Source organism: Bombus flavifrons, chromosome 15 (genome assembly GCF_040668555.2).
Source record: "Bombus flavifrons isolate JBK064 chromosome 15, iyBomFlav1_principal, whole genome shotgun sequence".
Taxonomy (NCBI): domain Eukaryota; kingdom Metazoa; phylum Arthropoda; class Insecta; order Hymenoptera; family Apidae; genus Bombus; species Bombus flavifrons.
The window spans coordinates 9862271-9889424 of record NC_138456.1 but is presented as its reverse complement, the minus strand read 5'-3'; the positions used below and the strand labels follow the sequence as shown (position 1 = coordinate 9889424).

The following is a 27154-nucleotide window of genomic DNA, read 5'->3' as shown; positions in this document are numbered from 1 at the left end:
TTATAAATAAACTAATAATAAGACAATTATGAAAATCGTAACATTATATGTTACAAAATTTTATGTATACAAATTTTTCACGGAATCAACGAACAATTAGTACCTTTTTTCCGTACTGAAAAAATAATTGAAATAACGAACTATGTCGTTTTTCTTTTTTTTTTTTTTTTTTGGAAGCTATCTTCATCTTAAGTTTAATCTCTTATCTATCGCCGATACCGATATTTGTATCATATCGTAAATTGTTTCAGCGATTACGAATGGGAACCACCGATATTACACGACATGTCAATTCATTACTTGCAAACATTATTGGAAAATGTCGATCTGCCTGCGATTTGAAACACGTAAGATCACGTATATTTTTTCCCCATTGCAATTTTGTCATCTGTTATATCGGATTAAATTTAGCTGAAAAGTTACATGTAGGAAAAGCACGAATTTTTGTTCACTTAAAGAAATGTTTAAGTGATCAGTTTGGTATAGCAGACAGTAACGTTCTGTATCTACGAGTGAACGCATTATCAACGCGAAATAATGTAATAAAAAATTGTATAGACACCGTGTTCCACGCTGTACATTTAAAATATATCTTTTCCCTTATGAACCGCTGATTTCTTTAATTTTCCGATTTTTTGAAAATATCGAAGCTCGAACTAAATTAAAAAAGTAATGCATTTTATTAATAGGACGTAAGGCACAACTTGTATGATTACATAAACTTTTACAATTTTACGTTAACTATCAATAATACTTCAGGCGTGTGTGTATCGTTTAAATTGTGTTTAACGGATTGATATTTGGTAATACTAAAATTATTCCGTGGAAACTGTTAATCATTCCTATTTTTTAAAATGGGGGTATGGTGTATTTTTGATTTGTCAGTTCCGGGGCGTAATCCTTCCACAGCGAAAGATCTACCGACGGAATGTTGTCGCAAATCGTGATAGGATTACTGAAATTAATAAAAAGACTTATTGGATGGGGCAGTTACGAGGCGTATCGTGATATAGAAATAGAAAACTTACGATGCAGATACTTGCTGGAAGCCTCTTAGTTGCATGCTTGTGATGTGATCGCCATTATCACAGAATAATCTTGATATACTGGCCTTTCGAATCTCGTTCAATTGCTCTGCAAAAGCATAGAAGTCGCACACTTGTAAATCTTTGAAAAAACTTTTTCTCAAAATTGCGAATCTATTAGCTGCGAAATAGCGAAGTTGACGAGAACATGAAACATTTACCTATAGTGAACGCTGATTGGTGGCCACCTCTTTCGTACCAATAACGATCACCCACTCGTGTTTTATAGAATTGTCTGACAAGAATACACAAGAACGTAGGACCGGAAAGTGTACCCGGCACATGTTCTTCCAATGATCCTCCGACAGTCAGTTCGACGTCATCAGGACTGGGATACAAGTCAGACAACTTTGCCACGTTCTATGAATAGAGAACTTATCGTATATATTTGTTACATGATAATATCATTCCAATATCAATTCACAATGATAATTGTATCATCGTGACTCTTTATTAGAATTTATCACGGCTTCATTATATAATACGTGTAATTCATCGTGAACTTCTGCCCTATTACGCAATAGAAATGCAAAGAAAAATAGCGTGAAATCCTACTATGAACTGTGTAACAAATAAATTATCTTGGATCTTGATTTTAGTTATAGCTGTTGTCTGTAAGACTGAACAAATGATGTTGCACGATTGTTTCGTAATTCCGGTAGTCTCGTTAAAATATACTTATTCCGATGAGAAACGAACACGCGTTTATTTCATCTGCAAACAACGAATATTTCCTACATTTCGATCTAATATTTACGTTTCATCGTATTTTGGAAGTTTCGTGCCAAACTTATTGGCAATTTTGGATCTTCTCTTTGGAAGATATGTACCTACCGAGGGAGAAATATAATCTGTGAAGTCAGTAAAGTATTTCGCTCTGGGTAGACCGCAGTATTCGCGGTAGCTGTTGTATGACGCGAGGCCGTGATCGCGATCCCTCTGAATATCTGTTGCGCGAAGGTCAGATCCCAGTGGTCTGTCGTTTCTGAATAAGAATTCCGTGATCTGAAATATGTGAAAGTTGAACGGTTTGATTTATCTTGATTGCGATTCGTTTAAACGTTTCATTTACCTCCGCGTCAAAGAATTGGTCGCTGGCTTTTTCTGGCTGATAAGACATGCCTCTTGTCAAATCGTCCATATTGTTGCATTCCTCGATAATTCCTGGTCTGTTGAAGTGATCGCTCAGCCTCAAGGCACCGTTTGAAAATCGGTGCTCGTTCACCAAGCTGAGATTCGCGAAACGAGTAGAACAAAATTATCTTCTTAATCTTTTTCGCTTTCCAATGAATTTACTTTGTTCCAATCCGATTGGAATATCGTTATACTAACTGTGATAATACTACTGAACTTACTTGAGGTAGCCGGCGATAAGGGAATGGAAATATCTAAAAGCTGCGTTCGAATGTTCGTTCAGAACACTTGGATTTACATTTTTATCATAGTCGTTTACATAGCCCTTGGTATTGTATAAAATCTTATTACCATACGTGGCTTGAATGCCTAGATACGCGATATTTACGTAATATTAATTATCGAATAAACAGATATTTATTAATGTAACGAACATATAACGTTACCTAAAAATATTGGCAACCATTCGTAATAGGAAATGTGTTGATGTTCTGCAATTACAATACGCCGCGCCTCTTGGAATATCGTCTCATCCGTCCAATGTGGATTTAAACGAGCTAAAGCATCAGCGACGCGATTATGCTCCCTAAGCAGTATTATTTGCAAAATAGTCAGCTGCGGATTCTGATTAACTCGCGTGTCTCCTGAAATAAAAATCGAATCGTTCGTTAATAACGAATAACGAAGATACACGAAACACGTCTGGCATGTTATTAACTACGTACTGACTGTTTTAATACGCGTTGGGTCACGACCCAAAGGAAATAATACAATAACAGGGCAAAGAGGATAAATAAAGATTTCAAATCTTCTAATTATAGCGTTATTTAGTTAACATCAAACAATAGAATTTTCGAAAACGACTTATATAAGAAATACATACTGCAGTTACCACTTATGAAACCAATTTAACAAGGAAATCTTTGTTTTAGAAAGAACAGCATGTCAATGTAGTGCAATACAGTTATCACCTAAAAGAAGAATTTTAAATAACTATAAATGCTTATGTTCGTCTAATAAAAATTTCTAACGTGATAAAGAAAGGGTATATTTAATTGCAAAAAAAAAAAATGGATTTAAAGAATGTAATAAATAATCAACAGTGCCAATTACACCGTACAGCTGTCTAGGAAAATATTTTACTTAAGTAACAAGAACCACTTTCACTAACATCATATTGATAGTTATGAATTATGAACTCATAAACGCTGGTAATCCCAAGATAATTAATTACATCTGCACTTAAATTATTAAATGCGATATACTAGATTCTCAAGATAACAAGTTTACCATCGAGCTATGTATGTAATATTTTTTCTTTCATTGACCAATGCCCACTTAATAATTAGTGGCTATAAATTTCTTTATCTCCGAAAAGTATCTTTTAATCAGAACGTTGCCTCGTATAACGCTGTCGCTCAAAACTTGGCCATTAGTCAATGCTTAACAGTACTTGACGTATTAAAGATTATGTTTAATGGTCAGTGAGACAACCTGTTCGAGTAGTTAACAATTTTAGTACATAAGCAAATGATAAGACGAGTGACACGCGAGCGTACAGGTTGAATATGAAATTACCCGAGTACAACGTGTCATTAAACGTGGTAACAAGATGTTAATGAATTTTATTCTTATATTACACAATTAACGCTATCGACCATTTTATATGTTAATCGCTACGGGAAAATAATTATTATAATCATTTGTTGGATCAGTTATTTGTTCAATTTTTCACCAGTTAACTAGACATCGATATAATATCCATTAAGCGTTTTAATTGAAAGCTGTCAGTAATTTTTTAATGAAAATAATTTCTTCGTTTTGTGATAACCGATTGCATACCGATTTCTTGTCTATTAGACATGGACATTCGATCGCAAATATTCATTGCAATCGTATTGCCGCAGCGTGATTTCGTCAATGCTTACCAGCCTGATAGCAAATTTCGTTAGGATCGGTAGTTTCACAAAGCTGGCTCTTGTTGGTTGCCATAGGTGGCCATTCTCTGTTGCGTCGTATCTCGACGTTCATGCGGCCGCCGACACCGGCTCGCAAACTAGTCGCCAGCTGATCACTGGATCCATAAACCAGAGAGAGATCCAAGAAATGCGTTACGACGGTTAACTGAAAGATTTATTTTACGACATTCTGAAATTCCACGGGGGACCGAGTAGAACGCGCGCTTAAAGAAAAGAATTAAAACGAGTTTTCTGCGAAAAGAAATTTAAAGTTTCTTTAACCAAACGTTACAGCCGCTGTGGTCGGATAAATTAAAAAATTGCAATTTCGAGGTTCACGAGTTTAGAGGAATTTACTTTTTTTTTTTTTTTTTTTAGGACAAACTTGATTTTAATCCAAAAATTAGTTTCCCTCTTCTTTCATTTTTCGTTTCTTCGATTCCTGTATCCTTAATCGGATACATATCGTATTACGCTTGAATCATCGACGGTAGAATCAAAATAATTTGTAGACCGTCAATGATAGTGTGGCACGGTGATTGATACGTCCGTTCGAGTAAAGACAACTAACGCTTTCATATTTATGTTTATGCGAACTCATTATGTTTCTCAATATTTTCACGAATCGAACACGTCGTTTTGCGTTCCCGAGGATTACTCTCGATTTCCGTGGATGAAGTAATAAATGAAGCAACGAACGACTAGACCTATTAAGTATAAGAAATAGCAAACCTGTTCTGCTGGTTTGTATTGAGATGCACAACTGCGGTCAAGGTCGGTTGTACTACGAACGAAGTTGAGACATCTTATATTGGCCTTGCTGTAGGTGGGATCATCGTAAGGTATAATTATGGGATAGCATTGACCGTGAAGCAACAACGGGTCTACCAATTGGCCATCCTCGGTACAGCATTGCGTGGTGTGTGGTTCTGTTGCATAAAAGTTCATTAAAAGTAAGGCAATTGGATATCGATAAGGTCGACATAATTTTGAAATATTCTATTAATATTTCCTATACGTAAAAAAGCTACTATGAAAAACGTGTGGTGATAAAAAATTTTTAATATTTTTGCTATACGATACTTCTCGGCTTATTCTTTTTTCTTTTTGCGATTTAACCTTGCGTTAATATTAGAACGTAATTTAGTCGCAATGTTTTAGATTAGGCGCCTACGTACGCTTTTAAAAGTCGGAAAGCACTCAACGTTTAACTTGAAACCAGTTTTAAGAACGATTTAATAAGCCGTGATCTATCGCCGATTAATTGATACCTTTGCTTGGTAATTAACATTTAAATGTTCACTTTAATCACAGGGGCTGGATTAATCGCACGCTAACTAGAATTTTATTTCAATGACTGAAGTTTCAGCAAGGTAAAAGCAAACATAGAAATGAAAAGTGAACTTATGACGAAAAGAGATGATAAAAAGTTGAAATTTACTTGATTGAGTAGTTCCGTCGATCATAGCCATGTCGTGAGTAATAATTTGTCCCCATTGCATCGCTACCAGCGTCCATACGGGATCATCGATATCGACTTTGGGAAATAACGTATAGCTAACCAATCGAGAAAGTGGTAATTCTGCTCCAGTTACTGATTTCGTGGGCGATCGTATTCCTGCATAAATTAAACGTTTAATAGCGACTATGGTATAGTAACAGAAAGCGCACGAAGGTGATATATGTATGCGTGTAATACGAATTCCTTGCTTTTGGGATTCCATTCGATTCGTATCGTTGGCAAAATCGAACGCAAGCTTCATTGCACTAACTTTTACGTCATTTTTAATTGACAAACATTCTCGATATTTTGCGTCCAATTTCTGTCAATGTATTTCTATATAGACTTTCTTGCCTCTAGTCGTTATTTCTTTCACGATACTCGATATCCTCTTTTAACTAACGTTTTTCAAACCTCGTACCACGTATGTAATCTATTACAAATAAATATAGGTTTGAAAGACAATAATAGAGAGAAGAAGAGTAATACAAGACGAGGAGGAACGACAGGAAGGAAGCACACCAAAGAGGCAAAAGCCCAAAAGTTGCAATAGTTTTTAGTCATTAGTTTTTAGTTTTTAGAGATAGAATAATTAAGACAGTGGAATATATAATAGAGTGGGTAAAAGGGGAGGTAGATATACAGGGTGGATGGTAACTTGTGGTTCAAGTGGAAAGGGGGTGATTCTACGCGAAAAAAGAAGTCGAAAATATAGAATACAAATTTTTCGTTTGAGGCTTTGTTTTCGAGAAAATCGACTTTGAATTTTCGCTTGGTACGCGTGCGGTACGTTATAACGGATCTCACTGTAGATCGTTGTCTCGATGGAAATATTAAAAAAAAAAAGATTTTTATTCTATATTTTCGACTTCTTTTTTCGTGTGGAATCATCCCCTTTCCGCTTGTACCACCAATTACCAACCACCCTGTATAAGAAGCGAAATAGGTATAAGAGATGTGAAACCGAAAGTTCGTCCAAAGCCGAAAGGCACGGACCAAGCAATAATAAATAATAATAATAATAAATATAAGTTTGAAGAATATAAAGGTTTAATAACTATAATAAAGTTAGATAAACCTAAGGACTCACGAACGTGTATTTACGAGCGTGTCGTAACTAGCAGGTGTCGCGAATATTTTTTCATTTAGACACGAACGATCGTAAAACACTGTGACTTAATTAGTCGCTTCGGCGTGGATAACACAGATCGTACACATTCTAATTCCGTTTTGGAAAGTCGAACAATTGCAAAACTTGTTTGTCGCGAAATCATAGTGTTCACCAAGGATTGTGTAATAAAACGGGATGCGGTCCATTCGTCATTCTTGCATCGGTATTTCCACTACATCACGATTTGATATTTCCTTGTACAGTTATTTCCCCATCCACCAGCCGAGAATGTTAAAACTGTCGTCGTAAAGGTTAATATCATTATCCTATATGATATTCTTAAGCAATTTTATCGGATTAGCGTGTAAGAAACGTCGTCCCTGCGAAGCTTAAATTTTACGAAATAGCACGCTGATCATTAAATTCTCTCCTTTGATCAACGGTTACTAAACGATTAATAATTACGACAGAATGAGGAATTGCTATGATACGCGAGTATCGAATCCTAGCGATCTGTCTATAACGGAAATATTAAGACGAGACTGGAAGAACTCGAGGTGAAATTTTAGGATGATTGAAAACCTTCGAAATAACAACTTGATTTTGATGGAAAGAGACGGTGGCACGTGGTAGTTTTCACGTAACAAAAATGTGATAGGTCTATAAATTAGATACGATACGAATCTAATTTCCTGTTACATAAATTTCACTTGGATGTTTAGTTAAAATATTTCATCACGCGGATAGATAAGGCAGTAAGCATTTATTCGACTGTCGAGAATGAAAGGATAGCGATAAAAGTGTATGAAAGTTTCAGAACGGTTTCATACGTTCGTGCGTATCGATATACGTTGTAAAGTGCATAAACAAGAAGGAGAACTAGTTCCTACTTAAGCGTGCCAATCACATTTGCTGCGTTTATATCGTTGAAATCGAAACAAGCTTGTGTGAAAGTCGCTATTTGTCATGGGAGTCGTCGTTGAACGTTAACCGTAGGAACAACAGGAAGTTTCATTGCCGAAATATATGTATAAAAAGGAAAGAAATTCCAAAATGCAATACGATATTTCCATTTTTGATAGAAACAAACTATATCACATGGTTTATGTTCGACACGCTACTAATTCAGGTTTACAGCTGAAATCTTTAATGAAGATAATTAATAAAAGTGTCAACGTTGTTGCTATTATACTATACAAGATTATTTGTTTACAATTCTCAATGAGAATTGATCGTAAAATACATCCAAATAAAAAAAAAAAACTATACAAAATTAGAGCCTGTTTTCACTTGCCCTGATCAATGGCACAATCAATCAATGGAAGCAATAACAACATTTTTTTTCATGAAATGATGCCAGGTTTTTTTTTTAAGGATAAAAATAATTAACGCCTTATAATCCAATTTATTATAGAAGTTTGTTAATTCCGTAGATAACGTGCAACAATCTCGAAATCGAAACAAGAACTACTAAATAATAAATAAGTTGTTTTCGATTTTATCTCGGTTTATTTACATTCGTGCCAATACTATACCATAGCACTATGTGCTATAATTTTGCAACAAAATATTAGAAAACAGTATAAGCACGTTACATAGTTGGACTTTTTACTTTTTGCGTCATGCTCGTTTCTACATGTAAAAAGGTGCACTTATCTGAAATCTCACCTTCCATATGCGAGCAATCGCTAGTGAATTTGTTTATCTGTCCGAACGCGTTATTTGAAGCATAATCGAGGTTGCCAAGTATGATACGGTTTTGTTTCTTCGTGAATCTTGGTAGAAGGTAATCCTGACGTAATTGATTCAAATTAATATCGAAATAACGATATTACTCCAGATTCTGTACGTGTCTGGTATCAAAGATTACTATGACTATGCGGATGAAGTTCAAGTGGCTGAAGGAATTCGGATCGTAATTTCCTATTTCCTTTTTTTTTTTATCTTCATACGCGATAAAAATCTATTCACGGAAGAATATCGTTGATCCGAGGAAATCGCAGATTTTGTATCACGATGCACGTCGGCGTGCAATAATTTCGTTGAGTCTTTTGTTCGTTTCGTTACAAAGCGAAGTGAAGCATGACCGCTGGAAAGAATCGTACCGATCGACGTCAGTTTCGAAAAAAATTGCTGAGAATTTGCCTCGATTTCAAGTTCTCCGAAGCATTACGTCGATGGAAATCAAGTAGCACGATATTTCGACGATTTAATCATCAGGAAGTTGTACGATTCTCCGAATTGTATTTTCATTTGTACCTCGTCAATTATATACTTACGTAATTCTGTCATATTTTTGTGTGCGTGAGAAAGTATCTTAAAAGTGTAAACACAAAGGAAAGGAACGTACGAGAAGAGATATTTAGCAAAAGACAACTTACGTAACGTAATTGGTTAAAAAATGTGACAGAAGAAGGTGTTTCGATTTCGTCGAAACCTTCTCACAGTCGTCACAGATCTTTTTATTTGGAACACGCCTTACCACGTTTAACAGGGGAAATCGACAAACAGTGGAGAAAAAAGCGTTCGTTATGGTAGCGTAATAAGCGGATCGTCGTGAATAATTGTTCGTAGTTGTTAAGTAAAATGTTGACTGACGGCGTGCGTCAGAACGAATTAAATCGAGCTGTAGACAGTGAAAGTGACGTTCGCTGAATTTTATATCGATTACGGAAGTACATTTTTTTTTTCTATAAATCAGGGAAATAGCGATACAAACGATTGAATAACGCATAAATATAAACGGGCGAAAGGCGCGTTTAAATTTAATTTAACGGTTCGTTCAACAATTTTATCCAATGTTACGTGTCATATATCTTTTTCGTTTTTATAGAGCGCACGAAATCGCGACGTGAAGAATTTAACGAAGACAAATAGCTGGAACGAAGAAGTGGAATCGTTGCGAGTTAAATCTCATTCGTTCTTACCATCTCCGTAATTTGGTGGCAATAGCCGGCCGTATCTCGTATTTGCCATACCCCACGTCGGATTCCTTAGATTGTTGCAAGAGCCATCGTACGTTCGATATCTCGCTTTTTCACAAACACGCGGGAAAGCATCTCCGCACCTGATCTCTCGATGAATATCAAACGTCGTGTTTCGCCCAATGTCGAACGATACGCTTAAATTGTACGGATAAAGTTACTCTTACGCCGACAAAACACGAACTTAGTTCCATTTATACGCATACTATAGTCGTTAACGATCTGTTTGATACGTACCTACTCTGTGGAAAACTAGTGGAATATATATGGGAAGAATAAGGAAATGAATCATACGCATTTTCAAAACCGTTCGTGTAACTAAAGGTGTAGGTTGTTTCCGATCCTTCCAAATCCGACAGTTTCTCCTTGTTTCCTGAAACAAAGATGAGATACCGATTAGAAATTGAATTGGCTAATACGTAGGTTACGTGACTCTGTAGATCCCTGGATTTTATTTTTCATGACTACTTTAAATTAGTTAACGCGATCCATTTGGATTTAACATTAATTAGTACGTTACGTAAACTTCGACTATAGCGTTAGTTGATTTTACGCGATACAGCGAGACACGAAAATTGTCTGCGTACCGCCGTTACGTGCATTTGCTTCAAGAATTCCTTCCAAAATAAGAAAGGAGAAAATGGAAATATTATAACGCGCTAAACACCCGCGTTCGCGTTCCGTGTGAGTTACCGATTGCCAGTGACCCGCTGCATTTGCCGGAAGTACAATTTTCAATAAAGAAATCAAGATATTTTTCGATACGATCGTGATAAACGCACAGAATCGAACGATCGTTCGGCGATAATTTTACTTGGCAGTTTCAGCCATATCTAGATCGAGAACACGAATTTTACATTAGCCAATACGTATCATGCTTGTTCTATATTCGCCAGTGTTTCTATTACATTCAACGCTATAATGCCTAATTAATATTCTGGTTGATATAGCCCTATTGATCAATTAATATCCTGTGCATTGGCCATCTCTGTGTTGATCTGAGAGCGTGTTGTAATTAAATCATGCCTTTCGATCCGCTAACTTGTTTCCCAGCTCGTTTACCCGGAACCTCGGTAACCAGTGCGTAACAGTGATCATTCTAATCAGGATAAAGGGATTTATTAATACCAGCTTTATCGTCTTCTTCGCATATCCACATGTATCAGGTGTAGGTAATCTCGTTTTCTCACGACGAAGATGGCACACATGGATCAGCGTTCGATTTCTACCTATTTCTACCTATTCTACTTACGCCGATGTATGCAAGTACTTGTTCGATGACTGGCGGATTTCTTACGCGTTTATCTCGCGCATAACATCGAGCCGGCAACTTGCGCTACATGGAAAATCCTAGGGATTCAATGTCGACGTAATAGATCGTGAAACACGCTCGTTGCTACGGCCCGATGCCTTTCACCGCTTTTAACCGCAACGATAAATGTTATACCAACGAGACAGATCTTATCGATGCTGGGGCAGCCAACTCGCCAAATGAACGAACCTAGTCAACTGCGTACGTTGACTATAGGGCACTTGCTAAACTCTTGGCCGAATTTGAATTTCAATCAGCGCAGCAAGTATCGCTTTGGACGTTGGCCAAATTGCTCGCGCCCTGTTATTTACACCGTTGTGGATGCTGCACCGCTGTCCCGTGTCCCGGCAACGGTTTTGTAAGTAGCGCTTTGATTTGTCAGCAGCGAGTCGCGTGAATCTGCTGCTCCACTGGTAATATCGAGTTACGTGTTAAGGATACCGCGAGGTAAATATTATAGGAACGATACTTTCGCTTCTGACCACAGAAAAGGATTCTCGAAAAAAATTACCGATATTCCGGCATACTACAATACTTAAGGAGACAATCGTTTTCTATCCGGCCAGCGGTTTCTTGTTTTTAACTTCCACTTGTTGCACAATGAACACGTTGCCCTAGTTCCTTTCGCTGCGTGCTCTTATCCCTTGCCTTGATTTATCAACGCTTTGATTGCCGTTCGAGAAAGCAGACACAATGTACGAAGAAAACGTCTAACGTCTTAATGGAACGCGTACAAGTGTGTCGTTTTTTCCCTCTTTCTTCCTGTGTTCCTGTCCCTTGGCCCGATTCACGATGTCGCTTTAATTGATTATTAGGAAAAGCTGGAACCTCGTAGAGACGTAAAAACACGCTGAGCATTGCGAAACGCGCATAAATGTTTAGCATGTATCTAATATTCCAAGAAGTAGAATGTCGCTTCATTAGGCAGACACGCCATATAATTTGCCTGACCATATACGTATTATGAATTGCGGTCAATTTAAGTGTAAGTATACGTTACGATAAATTTGGGTTAATTCCGATATCGATCCAGGTTTTTTCTTTGCGCTGTACGCGTGCTCTTGATTATCGGTATTTTATTCGAAAGTATCACGAACCAAGTATCGATTAGTTATCGAATAACCATTCGACGCAACAGGAATTTGTATTAGCATCTACATACGAATGCCGTTATTAATGTTTGCAATGTTATGTAGCGTATAATATATTCGATGTTTTCTTCATTTTCTACTCTCTCTTATTGCCTTTGTCGATAATATTTCAGCTTCTGCTTGATATTATTATTTTAAAGAATTTTTTGCAAACAAATTAATTTGATTTAACAAGATTTCCTGTATTTTTTTTTAATCTCAATGCCTGATTATTTGCTATTTGCTAGTAATTCTTTTTCTATCTTTGTTCCGGGAAATATAAGAAATTAATGCATAAAAGAAAATGCTTGGCATTGTGAAGCACATGCACTCGAGCGTTTAGTTTCTTTTGTCAGTTTAGAATTCCTATCGTTTAATGTACAACACCTGGTTCTAATAAATAGCACGTGGTTTTTAAATATTTGAAAGTGTCGATAAAACATTGTGTCAATTTGTAGTAACTCGTGAAAGGATTGCAGCGCAAATATAGGTTTACGATGCTAAATTGCGCTCATTGTGCGTCTAAAAAGTGACTATCGTTTGAGTTATTACGATCGCAAACTGGTGATTTTAAATAGTTGAGAAAATGTCGCGAGAACTGTATTGAAGAGCCTTACCTGTATTTTCTGAGAATTTCTCATCTCCGGACGTGATATTCTTGCCATTCACTACGCTTGCTTCTTTTGTTACTAACAGAACAAGGAAAGTTGTTACAGTCCGCCATTCTCTTCGTCCCTTCATGTTTCTGAAATATAGGTCGAGATCGTATTAAGAAATTAGTAACTGGAAGCTGAAAAATATCAAAAATTTCCATCAATTAATATACTTGTTCAAAGTATCTCTTAATTCTCTACTATGTAGTAAATAAAATAATATCTAAGTAATCTAAACTTTTATCAAACATCGAAATGATCAAACGATAAACGAGATATCGAATTTCTTCTACGAACCTTAGTTATTTTCGAGGCAACTGGTTTACGATAAGCTTAGTTTTCAACACGATTCGGTAAACGTTGTCTGAATATAAACGGAACATTCTACTTTCGGGATAGCAAGATGCTTATACGTATACTTAGATATACACATAAATGTATTTCTTTGCTTTATCTTTCTACGTTTGTTTAACAAATATTTTTCCAGTTTTACCAGCTACAGCATAAACGAAACGACTGAAACGGAATAATAAAATCTACTCTTTTCAAAGAATTGAATAATAAATTATGACAACGTCGATATTTCGACATGCATCATGTATATATAAAAGTTGAATTTCTTGAATGGCGAAATTATTAATATTACACGATTAAAATGTACGAAAATTTAATAGACCTATAAGGAATATTTATAGCATTTGAATCGTTTTATTCAAAATGGTAAACGCTTTTCGTAAATATTAAAAGATATAGACGTTACTCTCGTTCAACATTATTTTCATCTGTCTCGTGAAATGTGGTTTTTAAAAGTTTACGTCGTGTTCCTCTCAGTTATTTCAGATCCGATTCGCTACTGAATGCATGCTATTTCAATGCGCTTATCTCGCCTTGTACATACTTCTTTTATTAATAAAAAGAAAAAGACATCTTCGAAGGTAACGCGTGTAGTGCCTGAGACACGTTTAGGTGCATCTTGTCGCGAATATATGCGTTCCAGACGTACGTTCAAATCATGTACCATATTATCCTTTGCATGTAAATAAGTAAGCCAATTTACACTTTGCATGATCTTGCATATTCTCCTGCCATTCTACGAAACCGTAGTAGCTTCCCATTTTTTTTTTTTTGAAAATCGAACATTTAGAAATTGCTTTGGATTGTCGTAGGATTGCTGTTCAAGTACGTAGGAAGAGTAATCCGAATGTGCACGTTAATGTACGTAGAGAATGACTTAAATTGCTCTGAAATAAAATAAACGACGAATTGTGAAATTTGTCAATAATTAAAATTTTCTTCGAAGCTTTCATCCAATCTGTAAGTACTACGCGAAATAACTTGAGAGATTTTTAACGTAGTCGTATTTTATGTCGCGTATCTATATGAGGGTGGAAAACTGGTTTCATTAATATTGTAATATTTCTCAGTTTACGTGACGGAAATAATTACGAGATTTCAACCTACTAACCAACTGAATATGTATCCTAATTACGGATACACGCGCTTACATTGTTTACGTTTCTGAAAAAGATATAATATATCGCTATATCCAATTAAAGTTCTTTTATTATCCAAATCTACGGAATAGAATTTTAGAATTCCTTTGTAATTTGAAAAATATTTCGTTCGTTAATTTTTATATATTGACATTCTTATAAATAACATTCTTAATATTGCGTAACTTTATAACGCGAAAAAGTCGTATTTGTTTCTTCAACGATATCCTTCGACGGACGAGTGAAAATTTTTCTCAATCGCCACAATTTGAACAAACACGATTTGCTACTCAAATATCACACGCATATTCACGCGTTTTATTACAATCAATTATATTGCACACCAATGAATCACGACAACGCGTATTTGGAAAACGAACGATATACAGCTTATGATACTGGATGTAACTGCGGAACAAGATCGTATCGGATATACGTTTGGGTATAATCATTCTCTGTTAGGCTTCCTACATTCAAGAAGAGATCTCTTTCTCTCTCTCTCTCTCTCTATTTTTCTCTCTGTGTATTATATTAGGTTGTCGAAAAAGTTTCTTTCCTTTTATAAGGAAATAATAGACGCACAATGTTTTTTGTTTTATATTAGTTTATTGAATTATGCACGAACGTAAGAATAGAAATGGAAAGAAATGGATCATACCTACTTCGATAAAATAATATAAAACAAAAATTGTCGTTTATCTATTATCAGCTTATGAAGCGAAAGAAACTTTTCGGACAACCTAATACTTAGCACGCGACAAAGATACCGACCGATTCTCTATTCTCACTTTCATATTGAGCACTTTTCTATCGAAACAAAGTTGCGTAGCTGACCAATTTTGCAGTGACAGTGCACGAGAAACTCGGCAACTTGTGCGCAACGTGTCGCGAACGCCTTCCGATTGCATGTTACCAATTTTTTCGTGAATTTCTATCGGAACGTTCGTATATCTTTCGATTGTACAAATGTATTCGATTGGTTTGAAGCTGCAGATTTAAAAGCCTGTAATCTAATATTATTCCCATCGATTTGGATACCGAAACTAGCGAGGATGGTCATCGTAGAGCGACTACAAACGAGGAGAAAACTACTGTACATTTCACAGGAAATATGAAGCTGTATTACGTAAATAATGATCGCAGAGTAGAGTACGAATCATTAGGATTTAAAGGATCTTTTATAATTTTCTACAATTTGTATAATTTAAAAGAAAAGACGGAAGAGGTATCGGCTGAAGCGATCTCTGCTATAGGAATTCCCTGGTTCTTTTTGTTGACTCACTGTTTTGGCAATGCGATGCCAAAGCGAAACCTGTTCTCCATTTATGGAACTCGATCGTTACGGGTTTCTTTTTTTTTCTAATTGTTTTTTCTAATCGATCTGCCGTCTGATTGATGAAACCAGAGGTGAACTGACAAGGTAATTGCGACCAGGTAATTTGTATCACGCAACTGGACACGCTAAATTACTGCGGTTGATTCGTAATCCGACTTACTGTTTCTATGATGAGAAATGCCGCCTCAATTTGTTTGTCCAGACTTCGGAAGGTACCGCGAAGTTGCACTATTAAATCGAACGACGGCGGTAACGTCATTATGAAAATTATGCAGGAAAACATTTGCCGAGTCAGAAGTTGGAACGAAATCGAAGCGTGAAACGTCTCCGAGGATTGTGAAGCATTGCCAAAGAAAAGAAACGCGATGCTCTTACGTGGAAAAACGATGAATCGTTCGTTGCATTTATTATCGGATAAATCGCGTGAATTTGACTCGTTAAATTATGTTTGCGCGCAACGCTCCAACTTTGTAACGCGATCGTTGATAAATTACGTGACTTCGTCGGAGTCAACGTACGTTACTTTCAGCAGCAACTGCGTCTAAGATAAGCACAAACCATGTCCAACCTGTGTACAAATACTTGGTATGTTACATCGACTAACAGAGTTACGGCAAAATAAAAAAAAAAAAACATTTTCTACTAATTCATAAATATATCAAGCATATTGTAAATTAGTTACGTTTTAAATCAGCGTCGCAAAAGATAAATCTTCGACTTAACTGTAGAAGCACGACGCTGACACGCGCGCCGGTAAATTCCACTTTCTTCGCTCGCTTTTCCGCGAGGAAATCTGCCACGCGTTTTCACGCTAATTAACAGCTCAACAGTTATGAAGTTGTATTCGGCGTAATTGCGTGATTACGTAAAGCGATTTCCATTGCCGTGAAGGTTACGAGTTTCACGCCTATTATCACCGTGTTTCAATCAATGTCGTATTCGTGATTCGGCAACGTCCGGCTGTGGAACATGTAAATGTAGTATTTTTCACGTTTCGTGAATTTTTCCGAATCGTTCTAACTTTCTGATTAATTAACGTCGCAGCGATACGAAACAGGAAGGCAGAATAAGAAAGTCGATCGCTGATTCACTGTTTCCGTCCACTGGCATTGTGCAATCGCTTTATCGATATTCTCAGAGGAAGTCACGAAATTCTCGAGTACTTTTGACTTATTCAGAAGCAAAAGGAAGTGGACTGTTAAAGCAAGAGAACCATTTTCCGAGGTATACACGTATTGTGGAAAGTCGGCGGCATACCGTAGAATCTTTGATACGAAAAGTGGGATAAAAGCTGAAAGGAGTCTTTTGAAATTGTGGAAAGCGTCGCGATGAGACGCAAATTCTTCAGCCGTTGCGAACGTATCGTGCGCGACGTAATGCTATCATTTAAAAATTCCAAGATTTAATAATTCGCCGATGGTTTCAATAGCGTGAATTTTTCAAATACGATATTACGTTGCGATGGTAGAAACAGAAACGATGACTTGTTGGAAAGGATGTTGCGCGAAATAGGCCTGTGGTGTTACAAATTTGCATCGAGGCGATGTGGTTTCTTAATCGTCTACCTAAAAAGGATTGCAAAATTGAAGAGTTCCATGTGTGTTAGAAACTTTGTATGAATTCGCAACCTTGTAATATTAATATCTCTGTTATTGAAATAAATTGTAATTATTATAACTGGAATAAATTATAATAAATTGTTTAAGGATGAAGGACGTGAATCGGTGTCCTCGTCTCGTGATCTAACTCTTCCACGAAGAATATAAACGTTTTCATTAGGCAGAAGTTAAATACAATTTGAAAGATAAAGTACGAAGAGTTGAAGTGTATTAAAGGTAAGAGCGATTTTTCCTTCGAAGCTTCTTCCGCATTGCAAAATAGTACGTTTATCTGATAATCGAGTAATCTCGAACGAACTACTCGCTCGACGCGCATAAAATGGTACGAGTTCCTAAGTGAAATGAAAAGTATTCTTTCCCACGAAGATTTACAAGCAATTTTCCTGCCACCAACAATTATACTTAACTCTTGCATTATCAAGAGTTACAACTATTGCTTCTGATGAAGGTTAATTGCATAACCTTAATTTTGCATTCACCGATCAAACGAAAGTCTCTGTTCTCTATCTGTTCCGATAAGAGAGACTACTCTCGCGAAAGAATTGACAATTTGATAATTTCTAGCTGCCAGCGACTTTACGATTATCAGTTGATTACGCAATAGTAAAGCTAAATTCCTTTCTTATCGCTCAATGATAACGCTTCGTATTATTATTATTATTATTATTATTATATATCGGAGCTTTAATCGCTTGAAAGTATCGGAAAGAGACGCCGATTCTCTTCGTACAGGGCAAAATACAAAATCTCGTCTTCGATAACCTACGCTTTCTAACAGATGCTCGACGAATCGAAACTTCACACTTGCAGGTGTAAAAATCTTCGGACAATCCACTGCTGGTTATCCATTTAATTGAGAAGATATTTAAAAGATCCGATCTCGTGGCTTGTCTGCCTGAAACCATGCAACTAATTATATACTTGTCGTTATGAGCAATTACGTTCACCTACCAGCCAGCTCACCGCAACGTCGAGCTGTTTACCCGAATAAAAGCATTCAACAGCTCGTGTAACAATGAAACGACTAATTACAAGTCGTCTTATTGTTAATTGATCGATATCAATTACGCGATTATTACGAGGTATAAGTATGCTTGTTTTCGTTTATCGTTTAATTAGAAATTCAGAAGAAAAAGCAAGCTAGGAGCTGGCCATTTCCCACTGAGATTTAATCTCGCGATATCCATCAACGAAGACCAACGAGAAGGTAGCGACCAAATGAAAATCCAGATATCATTTGCGCCACGCCTATACGACCAACAACCAACGACAGTAAAATTGAAGAGCGCTCGTATTTTTACGTATCGATCAATTTCCATTGTTACGAACGAGTTTTGCCGATAACATAAACGAGTCTGGTTTGAAAACCGCGATAAACGGCAAATGATGTCTGATGGCAGATCGAGAATCCACCTGGTGAATTTTCTGCGGTCGGAAATCAGAATGGGGTTCTTCGATGAGAAACGAGGTATCCATCACTGATACGCGATACGTGGCGCGATTTGTGTCCCAGTTTTTTTTCCTTTCTGCTGGAAATTTCACGATTTCCCGTCCGTGTGACACTTAATTACGAAAGGATGTAATTACAGGTTGACAAACTATCGATGGCAACCGTTGTCACTGATTGTACCTGTTCTTTTCAGGTGGTTACACGTCTTCAGCTCGAAGCTCTTACTTAAGCTGGAAATGGATGCAAGTTGCGATTTAATTGCTTGGTGTCCGCAGTCCTGCTGTTTGTTGCTTTGCGTCTTTGCGCCAGTATCGAATAATTTTGAAACAGAGAGCTGAAATTGAACGTAATAGCCGACTGTCCTTCTACGTTCTAACGTGTTATTTATTTAACGATCGTTGAAACGTCCACGAGCAAAGTCATGATTTTTGAAATAGAAATGCCATCGTAATTTCCAAAAGTCACAATTCTCGCAGCTATGTGGCTGTCGTGTTTTTATATTCGACTATTACTCATTCGACTCTTGCAAAATTTCTACTCGAATCGAATCTCGGGATTAGTATGAATCATCGATGGTTAATTTCACCTTCGAAGGAGGTGCTCTGACGATTCATAATATTTGATTTTGTTTTCGATCGTCTGCTAACTGATTCTTAGAACTGCGGAATAGTCGTAACAGCTATTACAGAAAATGTAAATTATGTAAAGTTCGCGTAATCACTTCTAGAAATTCGCCGTATAAAATCTAGTCTCATCGTTTAAAGGCCAACAACTTTCACACTCGATTGACCACCTTCGAAAAACGAGACATATGTATAATAGAGCGCGAATATCATTAGTCGTTCACGTGTAACATCCAGGAACTAACGTGAATTATCAAAGCATTTTCAAAAACAACTTTCACGGAGGCTCGTCCTTCAAATCGTACAGAGAAAAGAACACGTTCTATGTTAATTTGAAAGCCGCTGTAGGAATAAAATTCTAAAATTAACACGAGGTACTGTCGCTAGAAAACCAATAGTTTCTTCTATAGAAAGACTAATCTCCTGTCAAATCCTATTAACTACGCTTACGACACTGAAACTAATAGAAAAATGATTAAAACGTACGCGTACTATTGCGTAAATATTTTCACAATAACTTTATACCTATTTCGTCACAATATCGTTCGAACAACAGTCAACGAGCAGAACGAGCAAGACGCGTGTCCAGACGGTGAACGTGGAATTTCCTTAATGACAACTGCTCTGCGAAGATCAACGAAATGCTAATTCGCTGGTATAATAGGAAGAGAAAGTAGAGATACGTTTGGCTATAACTTCGACTACAAAAAATGAAGTGCAATTCTGTGGTTAATTATTTCACCTGTTTTTTTCCTTTTTTCTTTTTTACGATAATTATACAAACAGATGCGTAGGAAACTAATTTATGCGGTGGAAGTCCGTTGGACGAATCAGTGCTTTCCACTTGCTTCAAATAACTCAAACGCTAAGTGTAAATTTGAGCCGAGTCAGGTAGATAGCGACTAGTAGATTAAGCACGTAACTGGTAATTGCAAATTGGGAATTAGAAATTATATATTTTCCCGTGAATCTTGTGCGTTGTTGGTAAAATGAAAAATATGAAAATACGATAAGCAAGAGATCGTTGATACATTTGTATAATTGCAATCGTGATGGACATTATAATGAATAATAGACCAATGAAACGGAGTGGATACATATCAAAAGAGAGAAGCGATGAAAAGTAATTAATGTTCCAAGTACGTTCGGTATGACAGTTTGAAATATTATTCTTCAAGTAGTATTTTACGGAATTACATTTTCACGGGTATTCGTATTTCGGCGTAAACGTTTGTTCGTACTTAACGACAAACTTATTACGCAATTTTGGATGCCCATTTGAAATAATATATATTCTCAGAAGAGTACAAATCCTTTACTTGACTAATTAATTAATTCACGATAACGTTACGTACATGTACTTTTGCCATGTTGGCTATTTAAATGGCCAGTAATCTTCTTTATTAACCTGATATTGTTAGATTATATCGCATCTATTGAAATATTGATTTTGCAATTTTATGTAAATCAAATATATATATATATATATATTCGCAGAAACTAGATGTTTAATTAAATCAGCTAACCCTAATGTTTTGATGGAAATTTGAAATTTTGATAGAAACATTTAATTACCATGTAAGAAATACGTTTGCAGTTGAGCGCGTTTCCTCTACGATTGCGATCATGAAACCGAACGATGCATTAAAAGTAGACATGCAACGAATCGACGCGACGCTAATTACAAGTGTAGGAAACGAATTACGAATGTTACACGAGTCATACAAATTTCCAATTATTATATGGTAACAAAAATTGGGCGGGACGTAAAATTATTGCGCACGCACAATCGCGTTTATTGTATTATAAATTGCTCTATACTCATTGCTCATTATGTTATATCTTATGAGCAGTAACACACGCTTAGGATTCAAGAAGCTTGAAACATTCGAGACCGTATTACAATGTTACGAGTTATACGAATCACAATTGACTCTTACAGTGTCATTTTCTAGAGTCGTCTTGTAAATTGATCGTTACACGAATATAAATAAATTGCGGAAGAAATTCGAATAGCTAGAAAGGAAATTACAACTCGGTATAACATAAGACTTACTTTTACAATTTTTCTAATATCCAATTCTCTTGGGGATATCGTTATTCTTGTATCTCACTTTTAAGAGAGAAGATAGGAAATAACCTGCTCAAAAAATAATTTGACCAAATACGACTAAGGCGTCGAGTGGAATATACTCATAGTTGAGCTTCAGCATTGTTTAACCTTTAATTGCTAGAATCTTCGCACGGTAGCTGCTGAAATGGCAAGTCCAAGGCGTTTTCTCTAGTATCAAGTATACACTCGGAACGAGAAGGTTCTCTTGCGCCGTTTCATCGGTCTTGCTTAACAAACGCGCTTACTAAACCCTGATAAAAATAAAGGCGAGTGCCTGGAACGTTCTTCAAGTACGCGAAATGCTAGAAGTAAAGAAAGAGTTTGTAACGTTTCATTGAACAAACGTATTACTTACGCGAGATCGAAGTTTCCAAGCTAAACAAATATTTCATTTATGAAGTGGTTTCATTTATCTAGTGGTTGTTTACTTGAAATAAATAGATCTTTGATTCAACACGTATGATTTCACATTAGAAAGTAAATGACTGTAAATTTACCAATCGTTCTGTGTTCCTTTCAATAGGTTGTCAGCTTCTTGTAATTATACGAGGTCGTGTGATGCAATAACACGACAAGGATGAGGGAATCATTTACTAGGAAAAAAAAAAAAAAATGTAAAATAAACCTGTCGCTTGACATTGTTGGGACGTTCTTAGGTTTTCCCTATTCATAGGGAGCAACTCTTTCCAACGCCAATTTAATTATTCTGCTCAAACGTAAAAACACTTACACGACGAATCTTCGATACGTTAGCAAGTAAAATTAATAAAAGTATAATAAATTACAAAATAGGAGAGAAATCTGGATGAAAAGACACGTATTACCTTCGAACGCCAGAAGGAAAGCTCTACCCTCTATTTCGAAAAGAAGTAAATTCCACCTGATCGAAGCTTCCTCTAAAAGATACGCAGACGAGAAATTTAATCGATCTTGAAAAGCAGTAGCGTAAAATCCACCGAAACGATCAATTTTATCCATCGTATTAGCAACTTTAATACTCGAGAAAGACAATTTGCAAACGAAAAGTGGTCGCATCGGTATCGAAAGTCGAAATACTGTTGATTCATCGGTACAATGAATAATCGGTCGATCCGTACGGATCTGCGGTCGCGTAATTAACAGAAAATGAAACTTGAGACCCACCAGAAGATTTTTGGCTGCTCGAAAACACCGAACTTTCCAGGCCAGCTGGAACCTCGTTCGAGACGCACAAAATCGGTAATATTGGAGCGGAACTTCACTTCATACGCGGTTTCTGCCAATTCTCGGCCAATATTCCAAACACGTGTTGGCAGGACGACTGAACGAGTGCGAGATATGAGCCGAACTTTATAAATGGTGGGAGAAAGTGCAGGAGTTACGATCGCAGATCGGTAGGTACCCCACGCTGTCAAAAGCTCTCGGTCTACAAAGATTTTTAGCACCGCTCGAACCGTATACCATTCCAATGATTAATACTCGTGTTTAGAAAGGATCACAGTTTCTTACGATATTATTTCATAAATAGATCGCATTGTAAAAACGCTGAATAATGTAACGATTGACTTTTTGACCGCGCGCTATCGCTCGATTTTTGCCAGGATAAAGGCGCGCACCAAAGAGTTCCTTCGTACCGCTTGTTCTTTGAACGTTCTTTTGTTCGTTACTTTTTTAGGCAAAAAAAAGGTTCTACCAAGGCTGCTGAAAAATTGCCGACGTTAATTCAAGCAATGATATTTAAAACCGGTAGGTACTTGGAGAGGCGATTGTACGCTGTACGATCGTAATATGTTCCCGCCAATTCCAGTCATCGTTTGCAATAAATGTTTTACAATTTTCAGTAGCCGTGAATGCTGTAAGAACTTACGAGCTTCGCGTTTTCAAAGGATCAATCGATTAACTGTGGCGTAAGGGTTCGCTCGATCGATGATCACATTTGGAGAAAAATCTTATCTAACTATCGTTGGAAAGATTACAATTTTCAAAATAAGATTATTCATATTTAAAAGCGGAAATAGTAACTAAAATGTAAAACGAAAACTGATATAAATGTTACAGGTTTCGCACGCCCTTGACGCGCTGGCAGTGCATGGAAGGATATACGAGACACCTTAGAAGCATGTTAATTGGCAATTTCAGCCGGATATAAATTAATCAAAAAGTAGATTTTAAGGTGGATGAAAAATGACGCTTTTGTTGACAAATATGCTTTACGACGATAATCGAAGCGAAGATTGCAACGATAACAGAGAAAACGTGGGGTTACTATGCGAAGGAGAAGTCGTATAATAACATTCCGTTTTAACAAGACGATAAACATATTTATCCGCGAAGAATCGTATAAAATTTTCTGTTATTGCGAAACGTGGAAATCCAGTCGACTGTATTGGAAATCTCTATTAAAGTATAATGGGGTTGTTTGTTACGCGGTTAGATCAACACGATATATCAGAGAGAATCGTAAATTTAAAAAATGTTCAATGTATATGTATGCTCGATGTAAAATTCATACGTTCGTTATTTAATATGTGGTAAAGATGAACTCACCTTATTGTTCCCCTGTCGACTATGCTGAGAAAAAAAGACGCGATCGCTCGAGCAATTCCCTTTCGTCTTAGGATTTACTTCTTCTCGTATAAGAGCCGATATCCTCGCTTTAACAATTGAATGTAATAATAATCGATCTAAAGAGAAATTGAGGGAATAGAAACGAGCCGGTTGTAGAAACGACGTTCCTTCCACGCTTCTCACCTCCCGCGTTTTCCACTTTTATGAAAATCGTTTTCGCTTTGAATCAATTTATAGTCCCTATACCAGTCATAAACATATGCACGTGGTGGTGGTATTTTAGCGAGACAGAGATGCGGTCGTAGTTCTTAGATATCCATACTTACCACTTCTCGTACGAACTGGCTACGGATTTTGGGAATTGACAGATCGTCCTTGATAAGAACAAGCGCTCATGCGATAAACGATGGTTAGTAGTGAGACCCGTGTTGTGTGCTCGAGCACGTAAATATTTCGTTTGTAACTGATATCTCGATTCGTTGCACGGATCTTAGTTTCACGTTGTATTAACACTTTGAATGAGTAAACTGACCTGGAACGTGTAGCGCAACTGTAAAATAAACCAAACCGAAGAAGCTTATCTAGTGTGCAACGAATAATAAGCAATGCAAAATAATGTAGAAGATAAAAAAATATTAGATAAATTTGTACATTTTATTCGAATTATCGTTACACTGTCATACTATTATCTAAATTACGGTAACAGTGGCATTAACGTGGATGATTGTCTAAGTTGCGGTACAAAATGTCTATTACTATCTTCGAAGTATGCTCCCATTATTAAATTAAAACATACGCGATCGATAAGATTTTGCGCGACAGTGATTTCTTTCCGACTTCTGCCACTGTTTCGTAATTTATTCGCTATGTGTTCCCGTAAACTAAAAATTCATCTCGTTCTGTACTAGTTTCTGTCTTTATACATTTTATAGTTTCCCTCTCATTGCCGATGTTGTTCTTAACGCAATTTATTTTCGGTTTTGGAAATGGGAACCTGGATTTCTGAAATGCCGTGCTCATACCTGGATTTTCTCTGTAGATCGTTTTTACGGAGAAAGAGTCGACGTTACTCGATAGTTCATCCTCTTGAACCTTGTCCTTCTATAAACAGCAATAATGGTATTCTAACTATTCTAGGAAGAAGAGGCTTGTGACGGAAGAGGAGTAGGAAGAGATAACGCATATTTTATTCTTGAAAAATTAAGCGAATTCCTTTATCTTTCTAGATACACACAAAAAGTAATTAATCGCATTTAAAATCCTTCGGAAAAATAAATATCCCCAAACGTTAAATTCTATTTATTCCTTCCTTACCTTTGTTTCGCAAAAATCAAACTAATTAATTCTTAAATACACATACTTCAACATGTTGCAGTAGAAACAACAATGGTTTGTATCCGAACCACGTTGCCCTCGGATGGAATCCATTTTTGTTCAAATTCGATGATTTTTTGTGTTTTCTTCGGAACTGACACCTTAAATTGGCAATCTTTTTCCACTTCGCTGACGCTAATTTCGTATTTACTTGATAAATGCTCTATCGCGTCACTTTTTGCCTTTCGATCTCTATACTGTTCACTCTTTATATTCCATAAACACTCGTTTAACTGCAGATCCTTGATAAACGATGGAACCTTTTTATTCGTCCACATGGTAAACTGTGTCTACAGATACTTCGTAAAATGGTGGACTGTTTGCCTAGATACTACGTGCAATTGGTGGACTGTTTCCGTACATACTGAGTGCAAATGGTACTCTTTTCACAGGTAGTCGGTCGATATTCCCTTGCCCTGTACTTCCATCATAAACAAACCATTGTTTCAGTGACTGTGTACGGTTTACAAATTATACCGCTCCTGTATCTTATTCGTGCACGCATGTTCGCAGAAACTTTACAGCTAAGTCTGCCACACTGATAGGCGATGATTGTCCGCAGACGCGTATCGCAACCAATCAGCGTCTGTCTATCAATGGATTTTCTACGAACAATAGATGCCGATTGGCTGAGACACGTAGTCTGCAGTTAGTTTTTCGGCGATGTAGACTTAGGTTAAGGTTAAGCCACGAATCTCGTCTAGGCTTAAGCCTAGTCCTGATGGACAAACAATATTTTATCCCTAACCCGCATACATGGTTCGCGGACAAAAGTATGTGTACGCGTGTATGTACATCGTCCTGGCTGTCAACCTGCAGTGTACGTAAACCGTCTACGGATAATGTGTGTTAGTCTAAACTGGATTTTATGAATAATTGTTTGCAGAGTCCTTACAAACAATTTATAGACTGTATCGATTTGTGGGTAAAACTCACGTCCTGGCTTGCGATAAAGTATCGTTGCTACTTTTAACGTCGAATTTCCAACGTAATATATATTCCGTTGTTCTAACAAAATAGTGGTATCCTTTGCTCAAAAGTAGTGGTTTTCCGCGACTCGTATCTCGATATATTCCAATCTATGTATATTACAACATGTATATTCAGTCGTAATATGTATTTTGTCGCTTTCAAAGATAGTGGTATCCTTTGTACGAGAGTAATGATTATTCCATGAGTCATATTTCTCAATAGATATATACCTATATGTGTATTACTAAATGTATATATTGTACGCATATGTAAGTATACATCCGTGGAAAAATATCCATTCTGCTGGTGCATGCAACAAACGTATATGAGAATTATATAAAGAAGTATACAGGAAGAATGCAAATAATAAAATATAAAAATACCGATACATTAGGATAAGATCTTTTATTTTCGAAATTTGCAATACGATTAATCCCGTTCTTAATCAATTCAAACTTTGAATCGTATTGAATTCCGTAAGTACAATTAATTCTAATTACGTACGAAACGTTCAACAATATTATTCTCTTCTTAACAACTAATCAGTCATACTCCGTATACTCCTAAAAGTACTTCAGTCGTTACAGTCATGCAAATCAACGTAAACGCTGAGCAGAGTTTCATTAAAATTCATTTTCGGTAACAATAAGCGTGATTAGGAGAAAAAAAAGTTGCGAGCAAATTCGAAAAACGCGAGAGATTTAAAATGGCTATGAGTATAATCTTCTCATATAACACAATCGATATTCAACTCATCGA

The 27154-nt window shown here is 36.6% G+C and overlaps 1 protein-coding gene and 1 long non-coding RNA gene across 7 annotated transcripts; one reads left to right on the top strand and one right to left on the bottom strand.

Moving 5' to 3' along the window:
* Positions 1-658: 658 nt before the first annotated feature.
* On the bottom strand, positions 659-27101 carry LOC138187699 (peroxidase). Of its 6 annotated transcripts, XM_069128747.1 has the most exons (18): positions 25805-27101; positions 25364-25772; positions 25072-25271; positions 24376-24599; positions 24029-24289; positions 12833-12960; positions 10011-10146; positions 9717-9910; positions 5619-5795; positions 4910-5106; positions 4148-4343; positions 2666-2863; positions 2441-2588; positions 2158-2314; positions 1920-2090; positions 1247-1445; positions 1029-1134; positions 659-955 (listed from the first exon to the last, which is right to left on the bottom strand). In XM_069128747.1, exons 6-18 carry the CDS (start codon positions 12954-12956, stop codon positions 850-852), a joined length of 2109 nt encoding a protein of 702 aa, XP_068984848.1. In that variant the 5' UTR covers positions 12957-12960; positions 24029-24289; positions 24376-24599; positions 25072-25271; positions 25364-25772; positions 25805-27101; the 3' UTR covers positions 659-849. The 6 variants fall into 6 exon arrangements, with proteins under 6 accessions (XP_068984848.1, XP_068984845.1, XP_068984846.1 ...); XM_069128744.1 differs by having other exon boundaries at positions 25364-27101; XM_069128745.1 differs by having other exon boundaries at positions 24376-24581; positions 25364-27101.
* LOC138187701 (uncharacterized) lies at positions 23548-25342 on the top strand. The gene is made up of 2 exons (XR_011175246.1): positions 23548-23642; positions 25187-25342. It is a non-coding gene; the product is annotated as an uncharacterized LOC138187701 (long non-coding RNA).
* Positions 27102-27154: the final 53 nt, after the last annotated feature.

Coding starts and splice junctions, on each gene's coding strand:
- LOC138187699 (XM_069128744.1), bottom strand. CDS start 12,956: ATGAAGGGACGAAGAGAATGGCGGACTGTAACAACTTTCCTTGTTCTG. Junction 5,107..5,618: donor CGACGGAACTACTCAATCAA/GTAAATTTCAAC, acceptor TTTATGCAACAG/AACCACACACCACGCAATGC. Junction 2,589..2,665: donor ATGGTTGCCAATATTTTTAG/GTAACGTTATAT, acceptor TCGCGTATCTAG/GCATTCAAGCCACGTATGGT.